Raw genomic sequence first — 13,314 nt, 5'->3', positions numbered from 1 at the left:
TACACTCAATATAGTTAACTTTGCACGATCCCGCCTGTCGTTAATGATGATTGATGTCTTCCAATCATGCAGGTCTTTCAAACATAAACAAATAGCTGAATGATATCTGCGCCCAATATCGTTCAGTGTGTATGAACAATATTGGCCGCCAATGACTAATGTGTATGTGACTTATGTTACTATGGCCAAAAGGCAGGATAAAGGGGTAATAATCATTTGTTATATAGGGGCATATTAAATTAGGCGCAAGGTGCTGATGGATCTAAATTCCATACTCCTCTTTTCTAAGAACATATTCATTTACACCCAAGTGTGTATTTAATTTACTAAGAAATGCTGCAATTGTAACCACCGACAACGGGAACACAATTACCTTGGCTTGCAGGTGCCGAAACCAATTCACACCCAGTCTTCTTCCTATCCAGTCAGCAGTCTTCTCACTTCCACGTAATGGACACAAGGAAAGATGGACAACAAATATCAATTTTGACCTTTTATTCTGGGTCTGTAACTAGGGGCACCAACCTTCCAGTATTCAGCACAAAATAAGCACTTCACCAGCACACAATAATCACAATGCAGAAATCCAACAATAATTCAGCAATAATCAACAATAATCACAATACATTGTAACCTGCAGTACCCGGGTACTCTCTATTACTAGGGCCGGCCAGTCCTGAACGGAACTGGTGCACCGTGTTAGCATCCAGGGAGAAAATCACACTTTGACTAATAAGGGTCTTCTTTCAAGTTATAACAAAGGCTGTTCTTTCACTCTTGGGCCACCGGGTGGCACTATTACTCCAGGGATTCTGATGTAGACCCTTAAACAGTAACCTTGTCCTTAAGGTATTTTCCAGGAACCTCAAAGGCAGTTGTCTATATGGATGAGGCCTTGGCAATTCTTGGTGCAACCTCCAGGTCACGCTAGTGTGGGCGATTTTGCGTTGCCACACTCAGCTACACCTCGGTACGTTACTGGGGACATGCTATCACCAACTCCTTCAGACGGTCTGCCAAGGATTAACTCCAACTATGCCCTCACCCTCTGGTCATTTGATTTGACACAGAAGCCCATAAATCACAATGACACATTCATGATTAGCATGCAGGGTTCAGCTGGGCTCACAATGTTGCTGGGATCTGTTGCTGCTGCATTCTGGGACTGTGTTCTGCTGCTGCTGCTTCACTCTGGGACTGGGCTCTAATGCTGCTGCTTCATTCTGGGACTGGGCTCTGCTGCTGCTGCACCCCTTACTTGCCACCTGTGCTCTGTGGTGCTGGGGCTCCTCTCTCTCCCACATGAGTCCTTCCCTGCAGGCTTCTCTCTACTTCCTCTTCCTGCTCTGCCTGTCCATCAGGGGATCACCCCCGCCCCCTGCTGCAATTAACACTGGCTGGCTGGCAGCATACATTGTGCTGGGGCATTAACCCCTTACTAACTGTGGCACCTGGTGACTGAGGTCACCTAATGTCAGGGTGTTACACAATGATGTCTCCAAGATGCAAAAGAAGGTCCAGGCTGTTTTTCACACTGGAGAATGCTCCTCCTACAGGTGCAGTGATGGGTTTAGTGAACAGGGCCTGATTAACAGTTACAGCCGCTCTAGGCTAATACAGAAGTGACAACCCCCCTCTTCCCCAACACCAACACATTTTTGCTTATAAGGGCTCCATTCATATTGCCACTTATCGCCGTAGTTGGTGGAGACAGCTCTCAAAGTATTTCCTTTTCCACGGCCTCCCTGTCTCTGTGATCCCGGGAGATTTGGCGAGGCATTGCTTGGCAGTAGGAAGCACTCCCATCCCAGCGCAATCTATCTCCAGGACCCCAGGCTGCAGCCTAATCAGTCGATTGGTTAATCAGGTCCTGTTAGTGAAGCAAGTGTTCAAGTGTGGGGACAATCGAAGGCAGTGGCAGTTTTATCAAGAACAGCATGACAAGCAGGGGAAAAATCATTTTATGGCGAGTGATTTTCCCCCTGTGTTACATATAGTTACATAGTAGGTAAGGCTGAAAAAAGACTTGCGTCCATCTAGTTCAACCTGGTATAGATATCCATTGCTGATTTGGTAGGTTCTGATATTTTACAGACAGATTATATTTCTTATTTGTACCCATGGATGTTTTTCTCCAGTAAATGTTTGTCCAACTTTGCCTTAAACGCATTTAATGAGCCAGCCGTTACCACCTCTCTGGGAAGAGAGTTCCAGAGTTTGACTGTTCTGACCATAAAGAAATTCTTTCTACTAGCTGAATTAAATCTTTTTTCATCTAATCTATACTCATGACCTCGTGTCCTAGATTCCTTTCTAGTAGAAAAGAGGGTGTGTGACAGTTCCTTATATTGGCCCTTGATATACTTGTACATGTTGAGCATGTCCCCCCTTAAACGTCTCTTTTCCAATGTAAATAGTCCCAAATTGCTTAATCTCTCCCCGTAGCTTAAATTCTCCATTCCCCTAATAAGCTTTGTGTCACACCAGGGGTCTGAGTCGACGAGACTGAGACCTCTGGTGGGGACCTGGACCGGTACCTGAACCGGGGAGGTTGGAGAAGACCCTTACGCATAGAATGCGTGACAGTGCACCCGAAGCCAATGAACAGTCAGTAATAAAATACAACCGAGTTTTATTAGTAGATGGTTGTAAATAGACAGGCAGTAAAGTATGCAGGAGATATGATACAGTCTTTGCAGATAGCGATACTTTACAGCTGGATGATGATGGTATGGTATCGATGGTGGAACATCGGATCCGGAATATCGGATATGGAGTGGAGACTGTGGGTCCGGAATGACGGACGGAAACTGGAAACAGGAGATCCGGAATATCGGACTTTACAGATGATGATGAAACATCGATGGTGAGAGATGATGGAACATCGGAAGGACCAGAGTCCCGGAGCTAGGCTTGAGTGCTGGGCTGTAGAAGCAGGATCACAGGAGATGGAATAACCTGGACTTCACAGGAGATGGAATGCCTGGAATACACTGCAGCATAGAGGAGACAACACCAGCAGGAATACACTTGCACGGAGACAAGGACAGCTGAACACACACTGGAGACAACTGAAGCACTAGCAATGGTTCTGAGAGCTCCCTGCATACTTATACCCACTGAGTGGCCAGGATTGGCCGGGCAGGTATGACAGGGAGATCAGAACCATCAGGATTGGACAGAGCAAACATGTGACTGGGAGAAACATGGCAGCCCCCATGTCTGCTATGGCGGGAAAGTGTGTTTGTGCACGCCATGCTTGTGACTGGGAGCAATGGCGGCGGACAGATGGATTGCCGTGCACTGGGTACTGTCACTGGGAGTCAGGAGAGCGGTGCGCCGCGCAGCCGCGGACTCAGCAGCGCTGAGAGGACTGGAAGGTGGCAGCAATGATGGCGCACGACAGACAGGACGCCGGCAGGGATGACATCTGGACCGCAAGCTGAACCTGCGGAGGCACTAAGCCGGTAAGAAAGTCTGTCTGAGAGCTCGGATCGTGACACTTTGTTGCTCGCCTTTGGACTTTTTCTAATTCTATGATGTCCTTTTTATAGTGTGGGGCCCAGAACTGCACTCCGTACTTGAGGTGAGGTCTCACCAATGCTTTATACAGTGGCATAATTACCCTTGAGTCCCTAGTTTGCATTCCCCTCTTAATACATGCCAGAATTTTGTTGGCCTTTTTTGTAGCTACATTACAATGGGCACTACATCCCAGTTTGCTGTCTATTGGACTCCTAGGTCCTTTTCAAGTATGGAATTACCAAGTTCCTCTCCGGTTCTAAGTTCTAAGGTTGTAACTTGCACACTGGTTGTGTCTCCCAAGGTGCATAACCTTACATTTATCTACATTGAACCTCATCTTCCATTTTTTTGCCCACTCATCTACAATTGCAAGATCATTTTGAAGCATGGTGATGTCTTCTGATGATTTGATAACTTTGCTAAGTTTTGTATCGTCCGCAAAGATGGATACATTGCTGAGTAACCCTATCCCAATATCGTTAATAAAAATGTTAAACAAAATGGGCCCCAAAACCGAACCCTGGGGCCCTCCACTTAGTACCGGTATCGTATCTGATACGGAACCATTCACAACCACTCTTTGTTCTCTATTACATAGCCAATTCCCTACCCATCTGCAGATATTTTCACCCAATCCTAGGTTCCCCATTTTATTAATCAATCTCTTGTGTGGGACAGTATCAAATGCTTTAGCGAAATCTAGGAAAATCACATCTACAGCATTTCCATTATCGAGGTTTTTGCTAACCTCTTCATAGAACCCTAGTAGATTAGTTTGGCATGAACGATTTTTCACGAACCCATGTTGGTTAGTACTGAGTAGACGGTGATGGTCTAAATATTCCTGGATACCATCTCTTAAAAATCCTTCAAATAGTTTACCCACAATCGATGTTAAACTAACGGGTCTGTAATTAGCGGGATCTTCCTTTTTTCCTTTTTTGAATATTGGCACTACCGCTCCTATTCTCCAATCTTTTGGTACTATACCTGACAATAGTACCATATTGTAGGGGGGTAGCTTCCAATGTATGGCTTCCAATGTGTTTGGCCACTATGTGTTGGCAAAGATGCATACAGTATGCAGCCCAGCAAGACACAGGCACAGTATTCCCCCCCAAAATTGCATGCATATATATATATCTCTCTCTCTTTTTTTAATTTTGATGTAGTTAGTCTAATGATGTATTACATAATAATGATTTTTATTGCTGCAAATTGCTTATATAGATTGTTGTGACAATTTCTGTTAATGTGTTGCTTATATGAAATGTGGGGAATACAATATATAATCTGTGCTCAAAAAACGCACGCTGTCCAATGATATTAATAATATGTAATTGGCCCTCATGTTTTTCAGTCTTTAAATATGCTATCTATTGGCTACAGTAAAACATATCAGACCATATGCAGCCTTGCGTTGTAAACATAGGGTGATTGACAGATATAGCTGCCAATCATGACGTAAACGTCTGCTATTGGCTATTTAGGATCCGGTAGTGTGTTACTATTATACACGTGACCATAAGAATGTAAATAGATGGTGATTGGCGGATAAAACTGCCAGTCACGTTTGAAAGGTGTGTTATAGGCCACCGTGGGTCTAGTAGTGTGTCATCACTGAGACCGTTATCCATTGGCTAGATGCGTCCAATAGGAGGTACAAGCGGGTAATCCGCTGTGATTAGCCGAGGCACTTGTCTGTAAAACGACCCGGCGTTGTTCATTGGACAGCTCTTGTGTTTTAGTCAGATAGCGAGCGTCCGTAGACCACGCCCTCTGACGAAGTGTTCCACGAAACGCGTTGGGGCGTGGCTACGGAGACGCTCGCTGTGTTTGTGGTCCAGGCTGCCTTCCTGTTGTCTGTTCCCGCACGTGGTTCCCGGCACGCTGTGTCACCCCTGGAGGGGAAAGCAGCGTGGGCTGAGTGTTCCTGTCGGTGCCCCGGACGGAGGTTGGAGTTTGCCTGGTTTGGTAAAGTTTAAACCCTGTGGTATCCAGCCCACACCTGATGTATATTTTGGTACGAGCAACCACTGGCTTGTCTACTATTTGCTGTGTGCTTTTTTAAATAAACTGTTTATGCACTATGGAGCGCCCCTCTATTCTTCTATTTGTAACATATATATATATATATATATATATATATATATATATATATGAGAGAGAGAGAGAGAGAGAGAGAGAGAGAGATTCGCACTCCTATCCAGGTAAATGAACAACAGAGGGGTGTTCCATCTAAAGTAACACACTGGGTGTACCATCAATAAAGTCCAAATGCAGACCACTAGATATCTGCAATAGAGCACACGCCAACATCCAGAAAATAGTGAAAAAGTTTAATAATACATCACCAAAGAGCCGATGTTGTGAACCAAACAAGGTCCATTTTCAAGACAGCATATGAGACGGGTTGGGATCATTTGGTCTATTGCATTATGGTCGAAAGTCATTAGGTCGAATCCATTAGGTCGACATGCTAAAAGGTCGACATGACTCTAGGTCGACATGGGAAAAGGTCGACATGATTCTAGGTCGAAAGGTCATTAGTTCGACAGGTCATTAGTTCGACAAGGTCATTAGTTCGACATTGTCTATGTCGACATTCACAAGGTCGACATGGGGTTTTTCACTGTTTTTTTACCTGAATGTCAACACAGTCGACATGGACACAGTTTAAAGTGCACTGCATCCCCTCGCATCGCTCGCTGCGCTCGCAATGCGTCGGGCACGGTGCCTCGCTACGCTCGGCACACTATTTTATTCTCCCACCACGCCCTAGTGGATGGTAGGGCATGAAATACCGCCTGTCGGCACATGTTGGCTCAAAAAACAGTGAAAAACTCCATGTCGACCTTGTGAATGTCGACATAGACAATGTCGAACTAATGACCTTGTCGAACTAATGACCTGTCGAACTAATGACCTTTCGAACTAGAATTATGTCGACCTTTTCCCATGTCGACCTAGAGTCATGTCGACCTTTTAGCATGTCGACCTAATGGATTCGACCTAATGACTGTCGACCATAATGCAGTAGACCAAATGACCGCATCCCATATATATATATACTCAAATTATAAATTTCCTGTATAATTTTTTTTACAATATACAAGTACAATATATAAATATTTAACTCGATACATTTGTGCAAAACTTTTTAATCTTGAAAGATTTGAAAACCTGACTTTTAGAACAGCGGGTAATCCTTAAGTGCTTACAATGTCACCATACCATTAATGCAAAATTACAATCAATGATGTAAAAATGTGGAAACCTAAGTAAGTTACTTACTTTACTTCTGCAGAAGTAAATACTTAAATTCTTATACAGTATATATCAAGATGTAAATCAGACCAGGATTTCTCAATTCTCACATCTATTCAAATTGGCAATCATGGGTGGGATCAAATCCCACAGTAGCATACCTGCCAACTTTTTTGTAATTGGAACTTCCGTTGCACTCCAATAGTAGCTGGGCAGCCCCTGGTTCCCTTCCTGCTCTGATAGGTGCTGTACAGAGCAGCAGTGATCACTGGCTCCCCCAACTGCACCCCTCTGCTCACAGGACGCTACGACCCATGAGTGGAACAGCATCCAATAAGTGGGCCTTTGCAAATGTAATTGGGGCATTTGGGCGGTGTGCATTAGTCCTGTTATAAGTCACCCAAATTGATGGCAAAATCATACCATTTGTGACCAGCCTTCGTGACTAGATAACTCCAAACTAGTATACTGTAGTAGAAACTACTACACGTACTACTACACATAGTTCCGATGTTCACAAAGTTGATTTATGTTTTACTACTGCATGTAAACCAATATCCCTAAAAACATGTATGGCATATGCATTACACAGTGTTTGCGCACAGAGGTGCAGGTGTGATTGAGATGCACGGTATCAGAAATGTATTGGAATTGTTCCAAATAACACAACCTAACTTTACATGATGCACAATAAGCTGTCTATAATATTTGCTGTACAAATGTAATATCCGTCAGTTAAGAAGGGTTGTCACATTGTCATTTTCAAAAATCTTTTTGGAATTTCATAAACTTTTTATTTTCAATATGAGGTAATATTATTGTCTTCTAGAATTTATTATTGAAAAGTTCTAGCAATCTACTTACTGTATAGCCAGCAGATGGCGATATTTTGAAATCAGGAATACTGATAATCTTTAAACTTGCAAAAATACTTTGCATCTGGTGAATATGATGTTCCTGACTAAACCCAAGGCCAGACATGTATGCTAATGAGGATCTCTAACAGAACTCATACTATATTTCTATAAATAGCATTTACCAGGGATGTAATATATTAACGCAGAAGAGTCTATTTTTCCACCACGCTGTTCTGCCAATAATAAATGTGTCATTTTTGTTTTTCAGATTATTGGAACAATTCCACTTATGCCAAATCCAGTATCATCCAACCAAGCAGGTGGTGGAGCTCAGGGACTTCAAGTGCAGCCCATTACGCCACAACTACTGACCAATGCCCAGGGACAGATCATTGCCACTGTAATCGGGAATCAGATTTTGCCAGTGATCAATACCCAGGGTATAACACTTTCACCGCTCAAACCTGGGCAACAGGTAAATTGCTCTTTTCCTGTACCATATATATACCCTACAACACATAATTATTTTCCATGCTGCAGGACAACTTGACTAAAACTAGCACCTATTGAGATGTGAGATACATTTACTCATTGTACTCAGTGCACCCTGCAGACATGTAGCACCCGAAGCTGAGCTGGACATGTGCCTTTTTGCAGAACGTTTCTTGCGTGTTACTAAACTGCTCATGACCTTGAGCCATGAATATGTGAATAGATAAATCCATTTTCAATTCCACTTATGACTGAAGAGACACAACTGGGCAGAAATTGGGCACGCTCACATAGGCAATGTTAGCAGGACACATGTAGGGGTAAATTTACTAAGATGATAATTCTAATGAAGATGGGCCTTTGTCCATAGCAAACATCAACACTTCTTATTTATTTAGTACCTTCTAGTGGCCAAACCTTTCCTCTAGATCAGGGGTGGGCAATTGTTTTGGCTGGAGGGCCACTTAACAACACCAGGTGTTCATGGTGTTCATGGTGTTCATGGTGGAAGGACCTCTTTTGTGAAGTATTTGGCTTTGACAAAGGACCGAAATGTTAGCCATGTCATGTAAGCATTAAACCTTTTTTCACGTTTTCTCTACAAATTGGTGAGTGCCCTCTTCTTTGCTTCTCTTTGTTATTTGGAAATATATTCCTTGGAGTGAGCACCGCCGTGGTGTCTCTGCTGCCATAGGTGCGGAACTATTAGATACATTTATATATATATATATATATATATATATATATATATATATACATATATATATATATATATACATATATATATATATATATATATATATATATATATATATATATATATATATATATATAGCAAGGTAGGATAATCCAATAAGGGCACTCACCAGAGTTATGAAGAATTTATTTGAGGTACATTACCAATCAGACAATTGTCTGATTGGTAATGTACCTTAAATACATTTTTCATAACTCTGGTGAGTGCCCTTATTGGATTATCCTACCTTGCTATAAATTGGGACACATTGTGTCGCCATAAAGGAGCACCCCCTGTATTTCACATTGTTGGCTGGGAGTGCGGAACTACAAAAAACGATATATATATATATATATATATATATATATCCGCTCTGGTTCCCCTACATGTTGCACTGATGTGGACACAAGTTGTACAGCACGATGATACGCTGACAGCTTTTTACTTACATGTATGTGAGCTGTTTATTTGTTTTTAGTATTTTGTTTGTGTTTAAATTTGATATGTTTAATCATTTGGTGCGCTCCTTCTGTTTTTTTTTCACATACCCTAACCCTCTGAGGCTCGAGCAAGCCCCTATTGAAGTTGAGCAGCACCTATATTCCTTTCTGGACAGAGAGAAATCTATTTCAGAGACGTTGCGCATTGGTATTTTGTATATATATATATATATATATATATTTTTTTTTTTTTTTTTTTCAATGTAGCCGACACTCGCACTCAAACATAGCATCTGCTTCAGGTGCCCTCAATTTTCTTTATCAAAAGAAAAAATGCAGGTAATTGTAATCCAGCGGCACTCGGAAGACTTTAGTTAGTCAAATAAAGAATTCAATGGACTCAGTAGAGCTTTCAGCCAACGTTTCGGGAAGCAAATCCCTTTATGTCTTGAAAAAGGGATTTGCTTCCCGAAACGTTGGCTGAAAGCTCTACTGAGTCCATTGTATTCTTTATTTGACTAACTAAAGTCTTCAGAGTGCCGCTGGATTAGAATTACCTATATATATATATATATATATATATATATATATATATAAAAACAATAAACGTCTAGTATGAGCCAAAATTCACATCACGCATACGAAAGGAGCCAAAATTCATATTACCCCACATGGTATGCGCCCACATTCACATTGCGACACTCCGAATGACGCAAAGTTCTGTGATGGGATGGGAGGGGAAGGGTGCCTAATGACAATTATGTTCATCCCAGTTGCTGTCAGTGATCGAGTCTTGTGCACCGCTGATTCTTTACTTACCCTCCACATTATTAACTCCTCCATACCCGCCACTACTGACTCCTTTATGCCTGCCACATTACTGACTACTCTATACCCACCACTACACTACTGACCCCTCTATACCTGCCACATTACTGACTCCTCCATACCTGGCACTACACCACTGACCCCTCTATACCCTGCCCCCCCCCTATATACCCTACCCTACTGACTCATCTAACAGAGATGAGGCCCTGTGGCTGGCACTGGCGGTAAAGTGACACAGGTCTCCCATTTGCAGCCATGCTGGGAGACAGCCTCACATTAACAAGCAGGGGGTAAGCCTACTGACTGCACCTCACAGACGAATGTAACGTAGTTCCTCCACCTTCAGGCATGCTGCTGCAGCAACAGGTTCCATGGCAGTGCAAAATGAGAAATTAAATAAAAAAATGCTTTAAAAAGACAGGGGGAACTTGCCTTAGCTTCTGTTCTGCCACTGCCGACAACCGCTTATCACAAACAGCAAACCAGTAAACACCCTCCCAGCTTATTACACACAGCAACCCCCCCCACTTATCACACACAGCAAACACCCCCCCCCCCCACACACACACACACACACACACACACACACACACAAACACACCTCATTTTCACACATCTCTATCTCCCACAGACAGAGTAAGCATACACTGTCTGAGTTCACCATGGTGTCTCTTAGACACGACTTCCCGGCAAAAGTTCCACATGCAGCTCTGGCACAGAACAGCAGCAGCCTGGTGTTCTGTCTCCTCCTCTCTGGCAGAGTGCAGTGCACAGAAGTTTAGGCCACTCCCACCAATGACCTCTATCCCCTCCCAGTCCTGCTAAGCTACGGCTCCAAGCTAGCGGCACGAGATAGTGACCGCTCTAGCTGTAGCAGCGGCGGCTTCCGGATATCGATGTGAGTAGCTTACACCTGCTCTCAGCAAATAGAATCAGCTGTTTGTCAGCACGGCGGGGGGTTCCAAAAGTTATGCGGCACCGCTGAGAAAATCCCAGAGTATGTAGCACAATGACAAGCAGCTCAGCCCATCGGGCCGCTTATCATTGTACATTGGTGGGGGCAGCCAGCCAGTCAAGATTGGGTCATGGCCAGGCCATATGTTGCCCAACCCTGATCTACCAACAGTTCATGTTTTTCAGGCAACTTGTGCATCTATAATAGGAATGAATGCAGCAAGTTTGAAAAAAGTTAGTAATGACTGCAGCTCTGCACTGGCTATGTGATTTGGAAAACATGGACCTTTTCGAGGACTAGATAATAGATTGAATCTGATTGGTGGTTATTGGCAACATCCCATCTTCAATACAACTCCTATCTTATTAAATTTAACCCGTAGATGGAATTGCAAGCTATAAAAATTTGGATAGACATGCAAATATGACAGTTTCTAAAACTGGGTACATACTATGCAAAATATCAGCAAATATTGTATTTTCAACCAATCTCCATGACCATTGTATAATAGGTATTCCCAATCCACTGTTCACTGCCGTGGTTCATAACACAATCCCATTGGATGTGCTGCACATCCAATGGGATCATTCCATGGCTAACATGGTGCTGTCACATGTAGCAGGTAATAATATATATTGTATTGTTATGTCATTGGCTCACATTTTCAGATGGTGTGCACCAGCTTAAGTGTATCATGTGCACCAATATATTGGCTGGTGCAAGTACACCCTGATAGTTATGGAGACTAGCATACTAAGCATATGGGGGGGGGGGGGGGGGGGGGGAGTGCACCACAAAGCTGCATACAGCTCTGCATGAGGATGAATAAATTTAGTTCCAATTATGGCCAACATACATTCATCTCAGCATTAGCGCCTTTTCTTTACTCATTATACTTCAAGATGCATGCCTCTCCTGTGATGCCTTCACATAGCAAAGTGCACCGTGGTGTATGAAGAGGCAGAAACAAAGATCACTGTGTATGATCCGTGTTAGATCATGCGCCTCTTTTTCATTTGTCTTCAAAAATACTGCTTAATGTACTGTACTCATTTATGGCTTCAGTTATTAGTGAGAGTCAAGGGACATTGGGACTACTTTGCAAGCTTGCAGTCAGTTACAACTTAATACATCTTACATGATGGCAAAGCTGCACGTCACATTAGTGCCATGTTCATCAGACTGCCCCTTCTAATTGCTGTTTTTTTTGTTAGTCGATAGTATTACTACATCCCCATTTATAGGATGAGATCCAGAGACCATCATCGAAGTGGAGTATAAATGGTCGTGATCCCCTTTAAACAGCAAGAAATGACTACCATTTTTAACACTTTATCTCATATAAGTAATATAGCACCGCACAGAAACTCATGGAATTAACTATTGGGAAATATGTTGATGTTTTAGTATGTTAACAGCAAACAGATGACAGACACTTGTATACATAGAGCTTAAGGACAATACAATATCAATGCAAATCCATATTTATCAAACAATGTGCCGCACAGGTCTCAAACTTTTCAAAATAAGCTAGTGGTTCCTGATTAGCATGACGTCGACCTCTGCTTCACAGTACAGTCTAAGAGAATAACATCAGCACTATCACGTGCCACGTTCCTCTCCTCTGTTCAGTATGCTTCCTTCAGAGTTTTGTAATGAGGGTTATTTTCTTTGAAATCTCAAGATGAAAACTATTTTGACAGCACTATTTGAGGTACTTATGTAATATCTGGACTCCCGTTTTTCTTATGAGACCGCGTCCCCCCACCTCACCGCGCTTCGGGCACGGTCAGGGCCGGCGCTAGCCACTCAGCAGAACCTGCAAAGCAGGTAGGCGCCGCGCTGGTGAGGCGCTCTCCCGCCTCTGCTGACCCTGCTTCTTTGACCCTGTAAAAATGCATGACAGGCAGCGCAGGCAGCAGCTTGCAGAATAGCTTTCCTCCTCTATCATGGCCGCCAATTGCCATTCGCCGCGGCTTCGCCCCTCTATCACAGACGCCTGTTGTCATTCCCTGCTGCGCGCTGCAGCAGCTTGCAGAGCGGCTCTTTCCTCATCTATCAGAGCCACCCGTTGTCATTCCCCGCTGCGGCAGCTTGCAGAGCGTCTCTCCCCCCTCTCTCACAGCTGCCCGTTGTCATTCCCCGCTGTGGCAGCTTGCAGAGCGGCTCTCCCCCCTCCCTCTATCACAGCCGCCCCGGTGTCATTCAGCTTGC

At 43.4% G+C, this 13,314-nt stretch overlaps 1 protein-coding gene across 6 annotated transcripts in view; it reads left to right on the top strand.

Moving 5' to 3' along the window:
• The window catches only part of POU6F2 (POU class 6 homeobox 2), a 513,474-nt gene that overhangs the window by 459,214 nt on the left and 40,946 nt on the right, over window positions 1–13,314 (top strand). For all 6 annotated transcript variants that reach the window (XM_083188467.1, XM_083188463.1, XM_083188465.1 and 3 more), the window contains one exon: window positions 7,918–8,124. In XM_083188467.1, coding sequence (XP_083044593.1) covers window positions 7,918–8,124 — 207 coding nt within the window. The remainder of the gene's footprint in view (window positions 1–7,917; window positions 8,125–13,314) is intronic.

Source organism: Crinia signifera, chromosome 5 (assembly GCF_055691185.1).
Source record: "Crinia signifera chromosome 5, ASM5569118v1, whole genome shotgun sequence".
NCBI lineage: Eukaryota > Metazoa > Chordata > Amphibia > Anura > Myobatrachidae > Crinia > Crinia signifera.
Note: the sequence above shows the minus strand (reverse complement) of the source record. Positions and strands in the feature narration are given on the sequence as shown.